The 24,208-nt window shown below is 38.5% G+C and overlaps 1 protein-coding gene across 1 annotated transcript in view; it reads right to left on the bottom strand.

The window, feature by feature from the left end:
* htr7c (5-hydroxytryptamine (serotonin) receptor 7c) overlaps positions 1 to 15,993 on the bottom strand; it is a 39,342-nt gene extending 23,349 nt beyond the window's left edge. The window contains exon 1 of the mRNA XM_084729613.1: positions 15,116 to 15,993. Within this exon, the coding sequence (XP_084585739.1) occupies positions 15,116 to 15,582 (467 nt within the window). The 5' untranslated portion in view covers positions 15,583 to 15,993. The remainder of the gene's footprint in view (positions 1 to 15,115) is intronic.
* Positions 15,994 to 24,208: the final 8,215 nt, after the last annotated feature.

Below are 24,208 nucleotides of genomic sequence, written 5' to 3'. Positions count from 1 at the left end.
CCAAAACTTAAGTTGTACAGTTATTCTGCAGCAGCAGCAATATGCTAACTGTTCAAAATACATAATCTGCAATCCAGAGCATGATGTGTGTGTATGTCTGTGTTTCTCTCAGCTCCATCAACAGGAAACCCATTATATCATGGCTTGGTTTATGTGGTTGTTTAATCTTGATGAATCATGGACCCTACCTTTGTTATGCCAAACACAAAGCATGATTTATGCCACACTAAAGTCATTTAGCACTTTGCCCTTTTCTTCTTCCTGCCCCCGGAGATTGCTGGGTAAATAGGGTGACAAGCTGGGAATAGCAAAATAAAACTCAGACCTCAACCTGTGCGCTGGTTACTAATCCGTCATCCTCTGTGTCAAATTGCACAGGAAAGTGCGACATACAAATACCACTGCTGACGTATGGAAGTTGCGTGTCCTTGGCTTTTCATGCATTAAGGATTTCTAACAGTTTGCATCAACCCTGGGTTCATAAAACTCCCTCAAAACATCAATAACTGTGTATGATTTCAGTTTGAAGAAGTAAAACAGAAACATCAAATTGGGGTCAGATGTTTCTTATCCGAAAGAAGGGACATGCAAATGATTCAAAACATCAGCAGCCCCAAACAACCCCCCTCATAACCTAATTTTCATTTGTGAAAGCACTTTGGCTGGATATTTTCATTTTAGTCTTTGATCCATCAATACCACTGCTACTATTTAAATATGATGCAGAGCTGGAACTGGTTCAAGAGCTCGCTGATTAGTTACGTGGGCAAATCTGATTTAAGAGGCTCCCTACTGAGACAACCAATAAATCACCAAAATAAATCAAATGGCAGACTATGTGTTAGTGGAGTTTGAATCTCTTAATACATGGAGCAGTTTTAAATATGATTTTTCCCAACTATAAATTCTATCACTCTAGTCCCTTGTAAGGGCACAAGGGCCATCCTCTCTGCATAAGGCTTTGTCTGAGCTGTCCTCTTAAACGTTCCACTCACTTTGGAGCGTCCTCATATTGGAGTGTCCCTCCAAAGCTCTCACTGATCTATGAGGGGCATTAGTCAAAATAAAAAAATCTGGAACGTAAAATTTAACATGACTTGAAGTGAACGGCAGATCAAAAACTTGGCTCCAGGGATGGCAGTGTCGGTGAGGCTGGACCACTTTGGTTCAGACTAAAATATCTCAACAGCTGTTGCTATGACTGTTACTATAGCTAACCACTCCCTAGGAAAATGAACATGAATGCTCTCTGAAGTTGAAACAACAACCTAAAGGGTCTGTGAAAAATTGCTACAGGACTTTCCAACTCATAGAATTTTGACATCATATACATAGAATGACCATACAAAGTAAATGTTTGGTCGATAAGTTTTTAATAAGGCAGATGTTATTAGCATTTAGGTACCAGTAGCCAAAATGCTATTTGCACCTGGAGTGAATTAGCCAATGAGGCTAATCCCAATGGCATTATCTTTTCTAAACCTAGGAAGTAGTTTTGTTGCCTAACTCTGACCAAACTGTGACTGAAAACTGAAAATAAGTCAACTAAATCTACAAAATCAATATCAATTGACTTCCAGTTTCAATCCTCGGGAGTTGTTGCAGAGTCTTGTGTTTAACATTCTCATCCACCACAACCTCATCTTTACAGAGACTATGTCATTCTTTATAGCTAAACTGGTGGGCTGGGTGTGGCTAGATTAGTGATAAAAGTTATTTATTAGCATTAACCCTAATAAGAAGTCAGATGAAGAAATATTTTAGTGATTTTATGGAACGTAGTTGTGCATCAACATGTCTGGGCAAAAATCACTTTGTAATACAGCTTCAAATAGTTTCAGGATACATGAATACCAACACAAATCTTCAGTATTTTGAGCCAACCCATCACCCACGACTACGAGTCGTCCAACAATAACCCTACCTTTTGTAGTGTCCATGTTGTTTCCACATTACAACTTTAAAGCTCATGAACACACCGAAGTCGGAGGAGCAACTTGCCAACTTTGGAAATGGATCCACTCGAGGAGTATTTGAATGCAACACAAGACAGTGAACATAACCAACATTATACATGCTAAACATCCGTGAAATGTGTACAATGTCATTGCATTTTAGCATGCTGATCACATTCAGTTTAATGTTGCATTTCTGCCCTTCACTGAATACCCCTTTTACTTGAGTTATTTGCAAATTATACAGATCCCTCCACAGAGAGCAAAGTGAGAATGCAATTAGAAGGAGAGGGACAAGGGTGAAGTGAAGGCAAAAATGGGATGCATGATAACCACACTGTGCACTGTGGTTTAGTTCAATTGACGTCTCATAAAGCACTTTACAATCAGCTATCAATTATCTGGAAACTAGTGGGATCAAATATACTGATGGCTGAGCAAAATATGTCTCGTGGGAAGCAGGTACGGGAAATATTTGGTCATGACATGCAAGAGTATGACATTTGATCATTTCTATAAGCAGATATCTGCATATGAATGCAGAGTCTGCAGGCAAGGGACAAGATTTTGATATCAGAAGTTTCTGTTAGCAGACAGTTTGTAGTCCAAGTAGTGTTGACCATTTGCATTTGAACGGGCTTTGATTGCGTGCATAAACAAGTTGACAGCAAAAGAGGCGAAATGCAATCTCTTAACCCATTCACTATCATCCGATAATGGTTAAGCTTTTTATAAGCCTAGCTATTAGCATCCAAATACATTATCATCTCTCAAATTGCTAATCAAACTGTAAACAATGACTGGATCTGTTATCTTGATATCTGCTGGCTACATTTAAAGCCATAAACACTGAATGTAAACTGTGCAATTTACATTTTGAACTGGCTACATTGTCTATAATTATCCTTTATACAACCTTGATTAACTTTTTTTAAATTAAATTCCTGGGTTATTAAACACTTGCACAAATATAACCTGTATGCATTTGCTGCTGATAATATTTCTTTTTCTTTTAATTTCAAGTGTTCCCATGAGTTAGACAAAGCACAAGCCCTTCATCCATTGCGATGCACTACTTTTTTTTATTGCATATAACAAGCAATCGGAAAGCAAGAAACAAGTTGAAATCTGCTAAATATGGTAACTACCATATGGCATGAATGCAGCCTACCATAATGGGCCCATGCTGGACCTGCTGTAGCTGCAATAGACTTGACTACGAGCCAGAGTGAAATATATTTGTTTTCATAATCAACCGACGAGATAAGAAGCCCTCAAACACACCATACAAGATACATTACTCCAAATCTCAAGTGAGCAGTCACCTATAAACCTTTGCCATGACCCCCATGACCTCATAACTCTCAGTGACAATATTCGAGTAAAAGAACAATGTCAGAGTCAAGAGACAAACAACAAGCCACTGCCAACTCAGTCCCCTTCGGCTCCATTCCCACACACACCACCCTATCTGATCACATGATCAGCAGACAATTTGTCTCTCACTTCATGTGCTCCTGTAATAAAAGTCAAACAGACAGTCCAACAGGATGGAAACAGAGCTGCGGTTGATAGTACAAGCAGCACTTATCAATGATTAACTTGCCAAATGCCTGCTCCCAGCATTTTTATTTCATGCTGCTCTGAAATATTTTCATTGACAGCAGTTTTGCTCTGGAAGAAGCACTTGTTTAAAGGATACTGGCAGTGACGGAGTTTAAATTTAAAATATTGTTTCCTCTGTAAAGACGAGAGTGGTTTGTCTTCTGTGTCTGAAACAGTTGTTGTGGCTTGTAGCATTAAACGTGCCCCTTGTGGCTTCTAAAATGTACCACTCTGTAAACTGGTCGTGATCACAGGATTTCAGAATTCAGTGTAAAATCCTATTTAGTACGGAAACACACTTTCTGTCCTGATTTAGCATTCCTTTACAAGCATGAGCTGCCTTTGATCTGATCGCACTGGCCTAGCAGGAGATGTCCAATCCTCCACATGACGGCGAGGTGGCCGACAAGTGGGAAGTGAATGGTGCCTGAGAAAGTGGGGCTTAGGCGTCACATCACATTACCTGAGGATGCGTCAGCCAGGTCAAGTCATCTGTGTCTGCTGCTGCTGCGGGTGGACATTCCCCAGCTGCACTAAGCAAGTGCCGCCTCTCCTGGGACACACTTACGCGCCAACCCCACTAAAATATGATCAGATGTGGAGAGCGGGTCGATGCAGGAGCTGTGTGTGAACTTGGCTCATCATTGACACATCAGTCGGCAAAAAGGATGTGATGGCTGTGGCTAATCCCGCTGCCATCTAAGGGCCCTCACTAGCGTGATTTCCTGCCTCAAATCCCCTGCAGAGGCTTACGAGTGTGATCACACCTACACTGTATTTTCTTTAGTCTGAACCATGGTATAAAAGTTTGCTTTACTGCAGTTATGTGATATTTTTTCTTGACCTACATCCCATCCATCTCCCACAAGTTGACTGATACAGTGTAAAAATAAACTTTGTTTTAGCTTAAAAACTGAGTGTCCAGGCTGCCTTAAATTTTAGGCTGACTGAATTTGAAAAGGGATTTTTGTCATGATTCAAAACTTTCTTAGTCAAATACACAATAATAATTCAGTTGTACATGAGAAAACATGTTCAATAAGCATATGATATTAAGTTGAACTAATAACTTCAGTCACACTGAGGAACATTAATAACAAATTTGATTTCCTTGTAGATTTTCTCAGTTTGAAAAGTTAATTAAATCTAAGTGTAAGGGGGCAGGGAGTCAATTCAATATTAACTTTCATCATAGTCTGCAGTGTTTTTATTATTATTATTTAAAAAAAGCAACCAAGACTTATCTTAAAGTGCATTAGAGGCACACACTGCAAAAAAAAAAAAAAATAATAAAAATCATACAGAAATTTTGCACAATCAGCAAATCTTTTTTCATCAACTCAGCATAAATTCATGGTATCTCATTTCAGGGCACTTCAGAACTTATAAAGTTTTTTAATTTTAAGTCTTTTGACTTGACATGACAAGTTGAAAGAATGTACTATAAAGAATTTGGTCAAATCATTAAATTAATTTTCTAAAGAAATGTCATCATCAGTTATCAAACGTCTTAGCATGCTTGTTGAAATGAAGATTTGACTCCTCAAACTGAGAAAATGTCAAGGGAAATCAAATTTGTTTGTAATGTTTGTCAGAGTGACTGAAGAGTTGTTGGTTCAACTTAATATCTTAAGCTGACTAAAGATGTTTTCCCAAGTACAACTGAATTAATATTAAGTTTATTTGACTAGAAAAGTTTCTTTGTTTTGAGTCTTTACAAAATTACAATCACTTGTCTTTTCAAATTCAGTCAACGTAAAAAGTTTAAGTCAGCAAAAAAAACAATGCATAGCAAGTTTCCATCACGTTTTCTTCAATTAATCTGGTGATATGATACATATCACAATACAAGGGTTACAATTCAACATGTTACGATAATTGCAATACTATAAGCAAGTTGATATATCCTAAAACATAATAGTCTATACTGAAGTGTACCAATGTTTTCTTACACCCTTAATATTTACATTTAATTAATGAGAAAATATTAGCTGTTTCCACTTAATTCCTATATTATTTTTTACAGTGGAGTTAAGCCAGTCTTTATTTGATTTGCTGCAAATTTAACCAGCACCTGTCTCTTGTCATAGTATTTCTCCCCCATTCCTTTAGCACTGTCTTTTCTTGGACGTCTGAGGAGCTGCAGAAAAAGGACTACCCTCTCCTCCCACTGTTGTGAATAAATCATTCATATTTGACACATTGAATTATTGAATATACAACATATTACTCTCACTCAAGGTAAAAACTGACTGTAGCCAAAAGAGATGCTAACTTTTTAGGGAAGTGAGCACGAAAGTGGCTAAGCCTCTGCTGAAAGTGCATGCTGGGATATCTTGTGAAAGAGCAGACAGACATTCATTTAGACCAGAGGCCTTGGGTATATAACTTCTCATTTATTCACTTCACAACACTCAGACTGGACTCTTGTGCTGCGACTGGGCCAGTGCTGTGGTGTGTTAGGTTCAATTTGCAGCGCTGAGTCTCCACTTCAAGAAGCCGGAGGTGATGAATGGGTACTCATCCATAAGCATGACTTTCACAGCCATAAATCAGCATTTGCACATACAGAACAAAATCAATACTGCTGAAGAGTATTCTGTAGTTATTTTCATGTGACCTACATGACATGTAACCCTTTCTTCACGTCTGCCAACAACTGGCTGCTATTTTGCACGAACGTGATTAAGTTAAGTTTTATAGGGAAGCTATGGCTATATGAGATTTTGAATTTTTCATACGTATCGCAGAAGAGAAATGAGGAAATAGTAGAGGAAACAGACATTCTGATTGGGATTTGATGTAGTGTTATGACATTTATTATTTAAAGGGGAAATCTATAATATATTTACTATATCATAAAATTACCATGTTATGTCATCAGAGATTAACAGAACAAGCTAAGTTAAAATACCAGCGTCTCTGACAACAATGGTACAGCCAGCAAGCTCTCCTTTGAAATTTCTAGTCCAGTATGTAACAACTGTTTTTGTTTGCCTGTTTCACGTTTAGCTGAATCAAATTTAATGCCAAATGTTTGCTGACTGAGTTAAATAGTGTTTATGAGTTGTAAGAAATCATTAATAATGTTTTAGATTAGAAAGCATTTATGTTTATAATGGTTAAATTGAGCAGTGGGCTTTTGTTTTCAGGATAACATGAAAATGTTTTTTTTGTTTCATATTTTTGGGTGTATCAATGTGGGGGATTTTGCAAAAGAGCAGGACTGTTGGGAACATTAAATTTTGATAGGATTTTTGAATCAATGTGATGAAGTACTTGATTTTCACAGTATTCACTTTTCTACATTACATTAAAAAACATTCATACTGGATGTCCCTTTTTGGTTATTTTATCCATTCACAACCATATGCATTGATGCCATGATATAAAATTACCTATACAGACAATTTTATTCATATCATCCACCTCAAATACGAAGTTGAATAGTATTCAGTCTCCTAGTTTAGGTGATGCTATATGCTGCTGAGAAGATTAAAACAGCTTCAAGACCATAAACCACATTGAGAATGCTGTTTTCCCACACTGCTTGCTGTGACAGGAAATGCATCTTTTCTTGCCTAAACATGGTAACCTCTTTAGATGGACCACTCAGACAGCATAAACAGTCTTATTATAAAGCTTATTTTAACGTTTGTTTAAATATTTAAAAGGTATTTATATGTCCAGTGGTAAGATTTACAGGGATACATTGGCAGAATACGGCAGAAATGGACCATAATGAGAATGATTCATTAGTGTATAATCTCCTGAAGAAGACTGAGCCAATTATATCTACAGAGGGCATAGGTCCTCTTTCATGGAGGCCACCATCTTGAACCACCATATTTTTACAAAGGCCTAGAACAGACTAACCAAACACTGGCCCTCAATAAGGCCTTTCATGTTTTGTCAGCATAGATTCTTCTATGTGCTTGGGGAGGGTGAGGTGAGCTGTTTGTCTGCAAGCTCACTGCTAGATGCCACTAAATCCTACACACTACTCCTGTCCATAATGATATAGAGAATTTTATTCATACTGCCCACCTCTAATTTTAAGTTGCACATAGCATTTGGTCATCTAATCTAGATGATGCTAAATGCTAACATGGGAAGATTAAAACTGCTTTAAATCACATAACCACAGTGAAAATATTTTTCACACTGTTTGCTGACACTGTTTGCTGCTTTTCTTGCCTACGTAGACGGACTGCTCAGAAAGCAGAAACAGTTTTATAAAACCCTAACCCACCATGTTTCTACAATAGCATAAAACGGACAAATCAAACACTGGCTCTCTTTTGCACTAGTTTCACGACTATCATCAGTTCTCCTACACACTTTGAAGGAAAGGTGTTTGCAAGGTGTTTGCAATCTGCAAGCTTTTTACTAGATACCACTAAATCCTACTCACTGGTGCTTTTGATATATTTAATTTGATAATTTGATTAAAAGATTCACACAAGATATTCCTTTATCCATTCACAATATTTCTCAACCAATTTTCCACAAAATTAATTGTATTACATCATGCATGCATTGACACCTTGACATCAAATTACATTTACCACGATATAGAGAATTTTCTTCCTGTCACCTGCCTCTCATATTAAGTTGTAGATATTATTCTGTCCTCTAATCTAGATGATACTGCATTTTAACGTGAGAAGTTTAATACTGCATCAAGACCTTCAACCACAGTGATATTATTTTCCCACACTGTTTGCTGGGACAGGAAATACATCTTCCTTTTCTAACCACTGTTTCCTATTCAGATGGACTGCTCAGACAGCATACACAGCCTTTTAAAGGTGCAGTAAGCGACACCGGAGAAAGATAGTTGACCATGTCTTGCCAACCTGTGATTGGCCAAAGTTTTCTCTCAGACCACTTCATTTACATTATGCAAAAAGCTTATGCAAATGTTGTCCAATGATACCAAAAATAAACTGTTTTTCTCATCTTAAAAAAGTAATTAAACATTTGTTTAAATATCAAAAATGTTTTTAAAAGGTGAAACTTAACCACAATATAACTACATGTGCTAATTCAACCACAACACAATAAAATTAGACAGGCTATATTACTAGACAGACAAGTGGACAACTGTACCTGGGCCCCAGACCCATGTATGGTTTGTGGTGATTTAGCTAAAATTTTAAGCAATCAAAGTCATCTTTAAGCAGGTGCTGCATTATTAAGGGGGCATTTTTTGGATTTTAGACCCCATAGTCAGTTTACTCTTTAGAGTGAGTACTTACTAAGTCTGGGAAAAAGGAGTCTTCTTTGGGAGCTTTCTAAAGGTAAAGGGTTTCACAGACATGGGTATTTACCAGGCAGGGAGGTTCTAACAAAAGACACTATTGACACGAAATATGGGAAGTGGATTCAGTGTTTTGACCTATGCTTAAAGGGTCAATATGTAGCAATTACATGTGCAAAAATGAGTACTACAGTCCAAATAGCGAGTTGAAGCTGTATATTAAATAGATCAAAATCCTATTTAATATGCGGTCTGTGGTTGAAGAAAATTGTTTTCCCCCAGCCAATCCTTTCCAGACCCGGGGAAGCTGTGCAGGCTGCAGGAACTAGAGCACTGCTCCAAAAGTACACAATCTGGAGTTAAGTGGCCACCTGTTTCAATGCCTGCCAGACTACATTACTACATTGCTAAATTTAACTGTTATAAACATTTACGGCCTCTACAAGATAACTGATGATTTCTTACGACTCATAAACAGATACTTACTCATTTGGTGAGCATTCAGCATTAATTTGAGCTCTAACTAATGTGAAGCAGGCATACAGAAACACTTATTCTGGCCCCGAAGAGAAATTTCTGATGGGGACCCGCAGCTGTTGTGCTGATAGGGTCACATGTATTTCAGCTTAACATGTTTCTTTGATCTCTGATGACCTATCATGGTCACTTTAAGGTTTATTATAGTAAATATATTACAGTTTTCTCCTTTAAGACTAACAGTCAGGTTAGGTTACACTATTATTTTGTCCCCTTTATGGAGGTGCAAAACTAGAGTAACTCTGCAGCTAATATTGAGACTCTTCTTGCATCAAAAACTAGTTTTAAACTTTTACTATTAAAATTTATGCCATGGGGGTCTACAACTCATTTTTCCCCCAGGACAGACTCGTGTTAAAGAGGACGCTGAGTGTCAGAGAAGCTGTATTCCACCAGGATGTCAGCAGTCTCTCTGAGAGCACCCGTCAGATCCCTGCAGGATCATAAATGCATTGGACCCTGCACAAGGGACCACTCCTCTGCCAGGACATTGTCCATATTGGCATTTATAATCCAGCCTCTCCACTGTAATCATAAAGGAGCTCTGAGACACAATCAATGTCCCTGTGAGCAGTATGGCACGTAGTCCTCAGGGACTGTAAAAACCCCCACAGACAAACCTGTTCAGTCCTGAGCTTCAGTTGCAGCACTCAGCCATTCTTTGGCTTCGTTTTACAATTCATGGGAGTCTTAAATGACAGAGAGCCTAAATTACAGCTAATCATGTGTCTAATTGGCAATTCCCACCCTAATAAATTATGTCTATGATTCCCGTTGTGAATCATATGCCAAACACACTCTGCATTGTTTAATTAGAACACGCCTGTGTTTAACAGAGATCAGAGAGAACAGTTTACAGAACTGTATGCACAGCTTGTGTGACAATAAAACTGATCCAAAACTGACATCCCATTTAAATTAAAGTTCTCACTTAGTCCTCTGGTTGACAAGAAATAGGAAGACTGATTTCATGGCATATTCATCTATGGGATCTTTTCAAACACTCACAGGAGGATCCATTTGTCCTTTCTGGCTATATAGTGATTTCATTGATTCTTTGGACAACAATGTGGTATTTTCCAATAAGTCTGCCATGACATGAATTAGAGCTTACTTAATTCAGGGGTCTGCGATCAATATCAGATGATATCAAATCCATTTAACACATTCAGTTACATTTATGTTAACTCATAAACAGCAATTTTAGGACCGAACTCTTCCAGACATTTGTCACACAGACATGACATGAGAACTTCAAAATAAAGGTATATTTTTAAGATGACAATATAGATCGATATTTTTTCTTTGCATCAATTATATTGGATAGTTGAACATTGAATTGTTATATTGATCCAGATCAATGCATTGTTACACCCCTACTGTGTGCTATAAGCTCTGCGTTTCAACAGAAGCTCCTTAGAGACACTGGAGAGCAGGGGCATTTTAAAAGAGGGGGGCATGAAGGAGGCACTGGCCATCTCATTCATTCATTCATTGATTGTCTGTAACCGCTTATCCTTGAAGGGTCGTGCGGGGCTGGAGTCTATCCCAGCTGACATTGGGCGAGAGGCGGGGTTCACCCTGGACAAGTCGCCAGTTCATCGCAGGGCTGACGCATAGACAGACAACCACTCACTCTCACATTCACACCTACGGACAATTTAGAGTCACCAATTAACCTATTATGCTGCAGGTCTTTGGACTGTGGGAGGAAGCCGGAGAACCCAGAGAGAACTGGCCATCCCTGATATCTAACTGGCCACCCCAAGTCCCACCCCATTATCTTCAAGTGTGATTGGTTATCTGTCCAGTGAGAGGTGGGACCTTAGTTTCAACCAGCTGTTTGATGAATATTTTTAAATGTGCATCATTTTATTTTCTTTTATTTTCTTCTTTTATTTTTGCAAGGTTAATTTAGCATACACAACAAATTAATCAATTATTTCAATTTAAAAAAAAACATAAAAATATAAATGTTTTTCATGATGGAGTGTGGAGAATGAATTTATAAGTCTCAGCCTGAGGACAGATGTACAATGGAGGTAAATGGAGGTAAATTTCCTTTTGAGGACTAAGAATAAAGTATGGAAGTTTTATATTATATTTGTATAATGTCACTGTTGTGCTGTGGTTAGTATAACTTTTCAGCTTTGAAATACAAATAAACACAGGAATAAGAAACTGTAAGATACTGTGATGTTAGTAATTAAGTATATATGAGAAATGGTACCTTAATGTGTGTGTGTGAGCATGTGTGTGCACGCTACACAACACTCCTGCAGAGGTCAGTGCCTCACTTGGGCCACCGCTTTTGAGTTTTTGTTTGTTTGTTTTTTCTTTTTCTAAAAAGACTGAAAATACCTATTAACATGAATCCAATGAATCACTGCCAAAGATACAAACCCTGTTCATAAAAAACAACACATTCAGTTTAGTCCTTGTGCAATCATGTTAGTAACTTAACCCACTAAATCACTGTATTACCTTTCCATAATGGCAAACTAGTTTGCTATGTATTATGTTATAGGCAGTATGAAAAAATTTTAATAGCTAAGTAAGATAAGCTTAATTTGCTTAACTCTTCATTCAAATTCTAAAGAAAAGAGCATTAAACTCAACAAAACCATCTTTGTTAGTGCTCATGAGAGCAGACTGTGAAGCAGCTGCTATCGCTCTACAGACTATTTTTTTATATTTTTAAAAAAAAATTTAAAATCAGCCCAAAAAATCGCCCCCAAAAACAGCCGGCAATGGATTCATCCAATCATCCAACCCTCTCCGGTGCTCCTCCATGCCCTCCCTCCAGAAACACCCCAGGATACCACATAATTTATTAACCCCAGAGCAAGACACTGTTACTTCCTAGCAGTGTCTCGTATGCTTTATTTCCCCAGAAATCTTTATATAATCTGTATCAGGAGGGAAAAATGTCATTGGAACATGTGTTTTGTAACTTGATTATACTTCTGTAATTTCATGAGCGGGAGACTCTAACATGTCCGCCATCTCGAAAACCACTTGGCAGCTACAGGTAAGCGAACATTACAGAAGACCGGAAAATATTCAATGCAATGTATGTATAGGTAGTCCCTGGACTATCTCTGTCAGCTAAGGTGTCCATGGCCTGAATAACCTTGAAGACCCCTGCTGTAAGCAATTCACAAAAACAGCTGTGAGACCCGACATCAGTGGTTGGCCACACTCCCACTTATCATCCACTGGAATGTAAAGAGAGGCCTGGTTTAACACATGGAGAATGTTTATTTCTACTCAGGTTAACTATAGATGATGTCCTTGTGTATTTGCTGGGTCATGATGAAAAAAAAAAGTACAGTATGTCTATAGGAGGATGTAACATAACGATGTGTTCCTGGTTCCATATTGACTCAGGAGGCAAGCTCATGACCTGAGTGGGGAGTGAGTGTCTACAGATGACTCACAAATCACCCACTGTCCATCCATCTTCAGTAATCACTGTGACCTCTATAACCTTACCCTGGGGAGCATGTCAATCTCTGTCCAGCTAATCTAGTTACCCTCTATCCAATCAGCCAAAAACACATTCAACATAACATCTGTCAGCAGTGACATAGCTGGAGCAATCTCGCTGTATCACAGCGTGATATCTGTTCTAGTTCCTCCCATAATATCATTAGCTGTTCGTCAGGCATTATTTAAGTTAATTCTGCTCAGCGTATCCACAAGAAGGAAATGTGCATAATTGCGGGTGTAATGCTGTGAGGTAATAACACCTGATAGGCTGGCGGGAGGAAGTAATCAGATCATCAATACTACAACGAGCTTCTGTCTTCATTTAGGTTAGTGAGGCAGAACAGTGACAGCGATCACCTGACATTTATTTCATTGTGGATTACAGTGGGAGCAGTGGACATGTCTCATTTGTCAGAAGTTATCAGGCTCAGCTCTGGCATTATGAGCGGCGACTCCACAGAGCTGTAGTATAACTGGAGTGGATCTTGATGGGTGGGGATGAGTGCTAAGACTTTATTGTCCCCAGTCTGAATATGGAATTCAAAGCAACTCACAGTGGGACTTTTGGGAACTAAATTTCATGAATAATTTTGGAACAATGTATTATTACAAAACACCAGAGTGGCAAACCTCATATTTATGTATATAGTGGGACAGAACAGCAATATTTGTGGGGGAGAGTGGGGCATCTTGTCACATGGGTATGTTGTCACACTGGTTACAGATACAACACTAGAGGACATGTGCAACTCAGTGTTCTGAAGTAATGTTGCTCTTGACATGAAGTACATGTTACTGTAGTCTGAGGTGAGAACAATCTTCATAGATTTGTACAATAAAAGTGCAAAAAATAGTAAACGGCTGTATTTAATGTATGTAATAAAACTCTGATAAGCAAGTATGTTCGATTATATTATTTTTGCATAGAACACAGAGAGAAATGTGTGTTTTAAATAAAAGCTGTGTACTAAAGCTAGCTTGTGATATGGCTAGCCAAACAGACTGTCAGTGTAAAATCTGGTGAAATTACTTTAGTGTGTGAATCTGTACTTTTTGAGGATTTTCAACACATTTTAAGAATACAGTGATAATAATGATAACCATGGTGATATTGGTCACCATAACTGTGCTGTGAAATTTTCTGTTTGACCTTATAATCCAACTGCAGCCCTACAGAAACAGGCTTCACTAGCTGCTAAAATTGTTTTTGCTATGCAACAACAAAAGTTAAATTATTGTTATTATTATTAAATTATTATAAATGATATGGCCACAAAAAGATTGACATACACATGTGGGTGCATAATAATGCTTAAATTATAATTATTTTTAACATATATTATATATTTTGTTGAGTTGTGTCCTTACATTTTCCCAAATGTTTCCATCTATGTTCAAATGCAGACACATTCATAATGTATTCAAGTTACTGTTGCATTTCCTGCTGTTGCTGTGTAACTATAGTTGCTGAACATAACCTGAATAAAACTTTAATATTATCTCAGCCATGAACATGACGTCTGTTTTAATCATGTCAGATAGATTTTCATCAGCCATGGTCGTTGTTGATCTCACGCTACTGTGGCAGCAGACTTTACATATTGTGTGTTTAATATAGAAAATGAGTAACTGTGGTGCACTGAGACCAGTGAAAGAATTAAGTGTGACAAAATGCCCAGGTCTCCCCTACCTCAGTTTTCTCTTAAGTGAACTTTACTCGTTGCACTGTGAATTTCAGACGCTTTAGACAAATTCACTTTGATATAAGTGTTAAGGAGGCGGAATAATAGAGAGCAGGTGCGACCTATGTGCGCTCAACAGAGATGAAGGACGGTGGTGGATCGTTTTAGTCATGGCAGCTGTACGGTACTGACCCTAAGCGCGTAATTACAGAAAACATTACTGATGGCACAGTCAGGCAAATTAATTGAGCGAGCTATAAATTAATCACAGTCTGCGTATTAATTTTCTGGTTCTGTAGGTTCAACTGCACAGATAATCAGAGGAGCGGTTGATCTGGAATAAGACGTGTAAATGCCATTTTATGGAGCAAAAACGCTCTGACATTTTATATATTCATTAATGCATTTGGCACTTGATCTCTTTGTGCCCTCATGGAACTTAACTGGTTTATAGCAGCTTATAAAAGGCTACATATGTGACTTCCCCGCGTCAGTTTAAACGCAGGACGCGCTGCATGCGTAATATTGGTGCCACTGCAAATTGAGAGGCTTCAAAATCAAAGCAAACTTTGGAAACTTACCTGTCGACGCTGATCACACACAGGGTCATGATGGAGGCGGTGCAGCACATTACATCCATGCCGATGAAGATGTTGCAGAACACTTCCCCAAAGAGCCACTTTCCCCCGGTGAGGTCCGTCACTATCACAAACGGCATCACCACGATGGCCACTGACAGGTCCGCCACTGCCAGGGACACCAGCAGGTAGTTTGAAGGTTGCCTCAGCTTCTTCACCACGCACACCGCGATCACCACCAGCGTGTTCCCCATCACTGTGACCGCCGTGATGATCGCCAGCATCACCCCGATGATGATCTTCTCCGGGCGCCCGAAATCCTGTAGCTGCTCCCCGCACGACTCGTTCCACATGGTTGTGGGACTGATGGTGACGAGGACGTTGTACAGGAGCTGCAGGGTGCCATTGATAACTTCGGAAATATCCTCCTTCTTGTTTAAAGTGGAATCAATTACCGAAGTATTGAACATCACGACAACGTTGTCTCGGTGGGGGTGCAAGGGACGCCTCGCCAGTGCGCTCCAGTTACGCGCATATTTGGATATGTGTAACCTGCTCTCGGCTCCTGTCCAGCGGTTTTAGATCGAAGCTGTTGCAGCTGCACCACATCAGAGCTGCCAACAGCTCTCTCTATGGGCTCTTGACTGGTTCCTGTTTAAGAATGATCCGTCTGAGGAAGTACTGTAGGTGTATGCTCCATCACCAGAGGAAAAAACAACTTCTACTCCAAAACCAGGAAATGAAAAATAAAGTTGAAGAATCTAAATATAGCTGCTCCTGAAGTGCTTGTTTCTCAGTGCACGAACCGGACTATTATGGACTATTTGGGGAGTTGAGCTGCGCACACCGCACCTATTTGTGTGACGCATCGCTTAAGACGCACAGACAGCCTACTAACTGATACCTGGAGTGTAAAGAGACGGCAGAGTGGATTCAGGGAGCTCCGAGCGTGCAAAAGCATTGCGAGTTTAATGGCTATTTGTGCGTTTGGGTACAGGGTTCCCTCTCCGAATTGTACCACCTGGCGGTATATATACAGCTGAGTATACTGATCAAAAAATATTCAGTTTTATCGATAGAATTTAATGTTTTCTTTTATATCTGACTGTGATATTAGCTCCTCAGTACCAGAGGCGAAAGAAGCACTCTGATCTTTTTTTCCACAAAAATAACAACACCATGGTGTAGAAATAGGGGAGACCAGGGAATGTTGTATCTTCAGATTTGTCGTACCACTGCCAGTTTTACCAATTATAAAAGTGCTACTGTGATGTCAGTATCACACACTCCCATTTCCTTTTTTACTTAATAATTTTAATCACAAAACAATATACTACTCAGTAATGTACTAACTGTAATATTATTATCCTTTCTAGTAATGAGTAGTGTAAGGGATTGCAATTTCCCAAACAGTAATTATATTACAGTTACTATTTAAAGTAACTCTGAGTTACTGAGTTGCTTTTTGACCTATGTAGGCTATCTTAAGACAATAATTATTGGATACTGTGGATATTAATTCAGCAAATTACCTCTCATTGTTCCAACTCACTCAAGTTGTAATATTAAAATTCTTTGCATTTGACATTAAGTCACATAATCTGTGACTGTGTAGTAGATGTCCAAGTGGATTTTATTCGTCATAGGAAAATAATTGTACTTAGCTAACATATTAGAAAAAACAGAATTAAAAATAAAATCGCCTTTAAACCTTAAAGGGACAGTTCACCCCCAAATCAAAAATACATGTTTTCCCACTGACCTGTAGTGCTTATTTATCCCGTCAGATTTTTTTGTTTGTTTTTTTTTTTGTGTGTGAGTTACAGAGTTTTGGAGATATTGGCTGTGGAGATGTCTGCCTTCTCTCCAGATTAATGTGACAAAATGGCACAAGTCACAAAAATACATTTGAAAAATTCAAAAATCAGGCCTCTTTTCAGTCAATCATGACTCGGTTCTTCAAGTTAATTCAGTTTCATGGAGGAACTCCTGTTTTTTCTATTAGAAAGACAGTAGTTCTGTTAAATTCTACTGCTTTGTACATGAGACTGCTCACACCAAGGTGTGTGGATCATTCTGAGCAACTGGGTCATGATTTTTTTTTGTTTGTTTGTTTGTTTTTTGGTGTTAGGAGCAACACAATCATTATGCCGTTAAGTCACATTATGTTAGAGAGAAGGCAGACATCTCTTTGGCTGATATCCAAAACTCTGCAACTCATACCAAAAAAGTCTAGATGGATAAATAGCAATACAGGCCAGAGGAATGAGAAATTTTTGATTTTGATGTGAACCATCTCTTTAGGTTAACCTAAACCTAACCTATTACCACTGGAGACTTAAAATCATTGTTTTATTTGATGGACTTGCCCTGGCCTTTGGCCTTTGTGCCCTCAAAAAAAAGAAAACAAATTTAAAAAATTAAAAAAGATAACACCAAAGGCCAAGTGGCCTTGACCCTAAAATGATGAAATTTCTGGCCTGGTTAATACCATCCCTGGTCTCCCCTTCTCTGTTACAAATCATCCATTCAATATTTTACTAATGTGAAAGTACATGACCCTGTTCAGAATAATACATATTATATTACTGGATTATAATTATTGATTCATTAACATCATTTTAATGTTGCAGCTGGTAAAGGTGCAGCTGGTAACAGATTAATCTTTAAAGGGATTGTTCACCCAAAAATGAAAATTCAGTCAATATCTACTCAGCCTCATGTCGATTGAAGGTCAGGTTTAGTTTTTAAGTCCAAAAAACACCTCTGGAGTTTCACAGAAAAACAGTGTTGCAGAATCTCCCAAGCAATTGAAATGAATGGTGACCAGTTTTCAACTGGTAAAAATGACCTAAAAATAAATATAAATAAAATGCCTTTATACTGCACCACTGATGTAATCTAAGTCTCCTAAAGTTCCAACATGCTGTTCCCTTGTGTGTGTACACAGTCACACCACAACTTGGCATGCTGGGGCTTTAAGAGTCTTGGATTACACCAGATGAGCAGTATGGAGTCTTTTTTTTACATTTGAAAACAGGTCACCATTCTGCAGACTGTGCAATGCTTTTTTCTTCCACTCCAGCAGTTTTTTGTGGCCTGAAAAATTAAACCCACCCTTCAATTATTGCTTTAATATTACATTTATTTGTTGATTGTAAAATATATTTTATATTAATTGGAATCTTCAAAATAACCAAAGCTTTAAAATAAATATAGTGCAGTAGAAGTATAAAGTAGCATAAAACTGAAACACTCAAGTTAAGTACAAGTATCTCAAATTTGTACTTAAGTCCAGATCTTAGGTAAACTTACTTAGTGTTTCCACCACTGCTTGGTACACATCTATATTATCTATGCTATATTGTCATGATGGTCAAACTAGAGAAAAAAATATACAGCAAGTTTTCTATAAAAAAAGTCCCTGTTTTTCCCACGTGTCTCTTGAATTTGAAGAGGAGACAGGAAATGAACCTCGTGGCGTTTTGCCAGTGCCTCCAACAAGCACACCTGCTTATAAATAGAACAGCTCAAACACTCTAAAGCAAAAATTAGACTTTCTCTTGAAGCGTACAATGTGTTTTTCTATGGCGCTGATGCTTTTCTTGGTTGCCTCAGCTTCCCACATTTAAGCGCTGAAGACAAATCAAAAGAGAAAGTCCAGCACCGCTGATGATGCAGGAAGACAGTGAGGACATATGGGAAAGCTTCCCAGGACTTTGGCTGCTTGCATCATCGTCCAGGCAGCAACAGCTGTGGTGTGTTTGTCCCCTCTGGCTTTGGAGGCCCCGGTGCTGTTTCCCACAATTCCCTGAGCCTGTCAAGACAGCCCCATCACATGCTAGCCATCGCAGCCATGGCCTTTTACTCACCATTACCTACTATCCAGTCTGACAGACAGGTCAGTAATGATTGTCACATCGCATTAATGACACTGACCACTGCCAGTTTCTGCAAGATCTCCTGCTGTAGGGGAAATTTGGCCCATTTATGCCGAGGATGTTACAGATGTGTGGATGTCAGGGGAGACGGGTCACGTTTCCAGGGCGGAAAGCCTCTGAGACGAGGACTCGAGGCTTATGCAAAACAACATGTCAGCATGTCAGCGTCTCTTTCAGCCCGTCTGAGAGTCTTGTAATGAAAGGGGTTAAACAGGCATGGATTACACCTGCTTTTGGAGCAATGATGATTTGGATTGGTTTGGAGAAACAGAAGAGAAATTATAATTAACTTGATGGTTAATGTAGCTGCCAAACACATAATTAAGGCAGACATTTAGTCATTTTCATTTTGTATCTCTTTGTAGTCGTTTTGTGTCTCTATGTGGTTGTCTCTGTGGCCATTTTCCGTCTCATTGTGTCATTTAGCATTTTTTGTGGTTGTTTTTTTTTCGTTCTGTTCATTTTGTGTTGTTTTCTGGTCATTTTTCATCTTCTTGTGTTCATTTTGTTTCTCATTGTTGTCACTTTGCATCATTTTATTGTCATTTTGCATCTCATTGTAGTGGTTTTGCCTCTCTATAGTCATTTTGCTTCTCCTAATACCAACTTTACATTCCATTGTTGACATTTCTTGCCTCTTTGTGTTCGTTTTTCATCTTTATGTGTTTATTTTGTGTTTTGTGTGGTTGTTTTTGTGTTTTTTGTGGTCATTTCTCATCTATTTGTGTTCATTTTGTGTCTGTAGTCACTCTGCCTATCTCTGTGTAGTGGTTTTGTCTCTCTTTGTAGTTGTTTTGCATGTCTGTGTAGTCATTTTTCATTTCTTTATGGTTATTTTGCATGCTTTGTGATTGTTTTTGTCTGTTCATTTTGTGGTCATACTTCATTTATTTGTGTTAATTTTGTATCTGCTTGTAGTCATTTTTCACCTCAGTGTTCATTTTGCATCTCGTTGTGGTTGTTCTGTGTCCTTTTATAGTCTTTTCCATCTCTTTATTGTCATTTTGTATCTTTTTGTGGTGGTTTTTCCTCTGCTTATAGTTGTTTCTGCATGTATTTGTTGTCGTTTTGCCTCTCTTTATACTTGTTTGATTTACTATCCAACAACAGCAACTTCAAACAGAGATTCGGGCCCTGGGCCAGTGCACAGTGGGTCCCCTCAGTAATCCATCCAAGTCTGTGGTGCTTTCAGGCATCAAGTGTTTGTGGAGTCTGTTCTAAGTCTTGAACATTTAATTGCGGACAGTTGAAATTTGGTGCGAACAGCTTCAACCTTTATTAAAAGTGCAGTGGGGTTTGTCAGAAGTGAAAGTGTCATTTGAGCCAATTACAGGAAATGACCTCAAAATGCAAAACTTGTTTTGATCCCCCTTGCTGCCAAAATCCCTTGTGGCCTGTTTAGATGTCAGGTTACTAAGACTCTGTCCAATAAACAAACCCCATGTGAGTCCATGTGACCTAAGCTCACAAGCCCTGGATCCTTTCTAATTGGGAAGTAAGAAACTTAATGAAACCAAAACATTAAGTAAACATGTCTGCCACCAAGTATTACATTTTAACCTTTAATTGCACCAAAACGTCAATCATTTTCTGACGTTTAAATGTCAGAGCACGCTGCCAAAAGCAAACCTTCAGGTCTTATCTAAAAATTCTGCATTAGACGTGACAGGAAATGCTATCGACTATGTTGGCTGGGAGCCCATGTGTGCCTCTGACATGAACTGGCATAATGTTATCAGTCAGTCCGTTGAAGTCGAATGTCCGTTCTTTAGATGCAGATTGCAGCTGAAGGCGGACAGGTGGAGGTTGTCCCTCTTCGTAGGCCAGGGGGGAGGTAAACATAGTTTATCTTGTTTTCTTGGCAGCAAATTGAGGAGTTCTGAACATGACCTTAATATAGTGACACGATCAGGCGAGGAGCGGGAGCCTGGCAGCAAACAGGTAATTTCATCATGACAACAAAATGTAAGAGAGCGGCGTAATGGAAAAACACATTTGTTTTCAAAGTAGCTGGTCACAAAATGACCGGTGAAGAACACACAGTTTTTGTCTGCAATTTAGTGCTGAACTCGAGGCACTAATACTCAGACAGTATAACAAAACCATAAGTGATTTTTTTTTTTGCAAGAATCAATCTTTATCAAGCTTTATTCACACATGGTAAAAAATAAGGAAGGTAAGGATTCAAGACAAATTAATTTTTCTGGTAAAATAATCTTTGGTGTTCAGCACACACAAAACAAAAATGTGCATGTTGGTCATAAGTGCACGCTGCTTATTCCAACTGATATGTGCGTTTATTGTTGTACGGCTTATGTCCTAGTGGACATAGTAAGTATGACAGGATATACATAAGGAGTGAGAAAGTCATTTGGGAAGCAGTTTGAAGAATTGAGGTGGAGGGATGGCTCAAACAAGTACAGGACATTCCTCTAGGAAGCCAGGGCCCAAGTCACGTGTGAAACCAAAAGTAACGTCTTTGTTATGGACATGATGTCTGCTGTAACATTTTAATCCAAACCACAATCTTTTCCCAAACCTAGGGGTTTTCTGCCTAAACCTAACCAAACTGTGACTACTACCAACGTTTTACAATGTAAACCGTGTGTGTAATGTCACATGAATTATGTCAGCTATTCTGTCATTTAAGCACGCTGATATGCTGGTCATGTTTCTTTAAAAACTGAATTTAATGAGTTGATGGAAATATGTACAGTTCATTCATTCAATTCATCATTTCAAGTCAAAAGTCTTGATTTGTGTTTATGAGTTCTAAAGTGTGAGTTTAATCAACTCAAATAAATAAAAGACATTTACATTTACAGTTCATGAGAAAAGATTAGTTGACTCAATGAAATCCATGTATGACTTTTACAGTGTTTAATTCATGTAACTTGAATAAGGTTTAATTCTCCTTACTATAAAAGAAGCAATATTTATTAGCTCACGGACGTCTTAAACCCTTTTATCAACACATTGATTCAATGCATGTTGACTTTTGTTTAGTCGAAGCTGCAGATGAATCATTTCGGTATCAAAACACTGACATTTGGTCACTTCTCATTTCGGTTAACTGTTTTTGTTTTGGTCATGATGATGATGATTGATCTTTTGTGGTAAGGTTTCACTTCAAAATCTAGCTCATCTGCATCTGTGCAGCCAAAGTCTTGAATCTAAATGGAAATATCAAGGATTGAAAGTGTGATATGGAGGAAAAGAATGACCTGAGTGTTTAAAGTAGAAAGTAGGGGAAAAAAGCCGACTTACAGCTTCCCAGTGAGAATAAGTATTCAAAACACATACTGCAGTGCAACAAAGAAAGTGGTCGTGTCAATTTAAAAAAAAATCCTGTTAAACCTTTTTGCAAGAATGTGAGCTGATACATATTCACAGGTGAACAAAAGTTAAAGCCTCTTTTTCTAAGTCATGGTCATAACAACAAAAGGCCTTTTGATTCTGTATCAATAAATGTTTCTTGGCGTTTTTCATTCTTAACACAGACTTTGCTCTCAGCTGCTAATAGCAGCTTCCACTTTGATTGATTTAAAATATATAGTTAAGAGAGGGTTGCAGCAAGAACTGCACCTTGAGGTCTTTATGCTTAGCTTTTGAAAGACAGTCACATGTTTCTCCTTGCTGTAGCTGCCAAGTGCACTGGACAGAACTAAACTGTCTATATTAACGCAAAGCTTTACAAGTACAGGATGTATTTTGATATACACTGTTATCTACCAGGTCACAATAACAGATACTAAAGCTCATCTCTCCATGCCGGCCCTGGGGGCCACCCACCAAGTCTCTTTGCAATTATTAGAACCTTGTTGCTATCTAGTGAATCAGCCCAGGCTTCTACCAGTTTTGTATGGGACAATGTGAATCAAGGACATCATCAACAGAAGGTGCTTAACAATGAACAATTATCTGTAACATATGATATGACTTCGGTTCCCCAGGTTTGTTGGTTAGAAGCTGGGAAACAAACTTTTCTGTTTCAGAACCAATTTATGTTTTTTGCGAAATGTTCAGAAAATTAGGCGTGCAGAGGGAAAGGGGCTGGTTCCATGTTGGTGGAAAAGGACTATGCCAGACCTCCGTCCAGGGATCACAGAGAAAATGAGCTTTTAGGTGTATACAGCTGGTGATCTGGGGGGAAATGAGAAAGGATGCCATCCCCCTTGTTTGCAAAATGACCAAAATGTATCCCCCTTGTTCTCCAACCCGTAGTAGCAGGGAGAGTGCAGTTGCAGTGGGGTTGTTTGGTTGAATATGTCTGCCTGACTCGTTGATTCGTTGATTCATCTATGGCCCCGACCATGGCTCTGAAATATTTGTAGTCTAACAGTGCTGTTTAGTGAGAAATCCATGGTGCTGTCCATGGTGCTGAAGTACCAGTATCTATCTATTTTCTTACACAATCAAAGGTATAGTAAACATCTGTGGGTGGCTTTAATGTCAAACAATTTTGTTGTTTATCACAGGATTTTCTTGTCCAGATATTGAAACCCTTACACTGAACCCTGAAGTTGCTCCCGGTGCTTTTTCATACGTGCGGTAAGTTTAAGCAAGTACCAAATGAATGTAACGCCCGCTGTGCACTTGATTTCAGTCTTCTCATAAACAGTTCACGCAGCTTTGTGGATATTTGAATTTTTTTATGTGTCAAAAGTAACAAAATGCACATTAGAATATGGAGGAGTATAGGGCCAGGCCTAAGAGGGGAAAAAGGAGGAGGAAGTTTTTTTTTATTATTATTTTGCATTTTAAGAGTAGAGTCAAAATGTGGAGAATAAACTTGAACTTGCAGTATTTGCACATAATAAAAAAAAATCATCTGAGGAAGATGTTTTATTTTGTTTTTTAATGTGAGAATAAAGTTGTAACGTGAAAAATAATGCCAAAATCCTCGTCTCTTTTTCTTCCCTTAATGCAGCCCTAAATCTCTGTGGTATTAGAAAGAGGCAAACATGACAGTTTGTCCATTTCAGTGATGTGCGAAAGGCTGACTAATCACTAAAGGGGACAGGGGTTTCAGATTTTCTTGAGCTTCATTTGTCCACGGAGTTGAGTTTGCTGAGCAAGCAAACTGACCATGATTATTCACATCACACCTACAAACTGCCACACATCTCTGCTGTTGGCTGCTGAGCTGCTGCAC

Source organism: Lutjanus erythropterus, chromosome 10, assembly GCF_056507025.1.
Source record: "Lutjanus erythropterus isolate fLutEry1 chromosome 10, fLutEry1.hap2, whole genome shotgun sequence".
NCBI lineage: Eukaryota > Metazoa > Chordata > Actinopteri > Lutjaniformes > Lutjanidae > Lutjanus > Lutjanus erythropterus.
The sequence above is the reverse complement of the archived record's forward strand: the minus strand, read 5'-3'. Positions and strand labels throughout refer to the sequence as shown.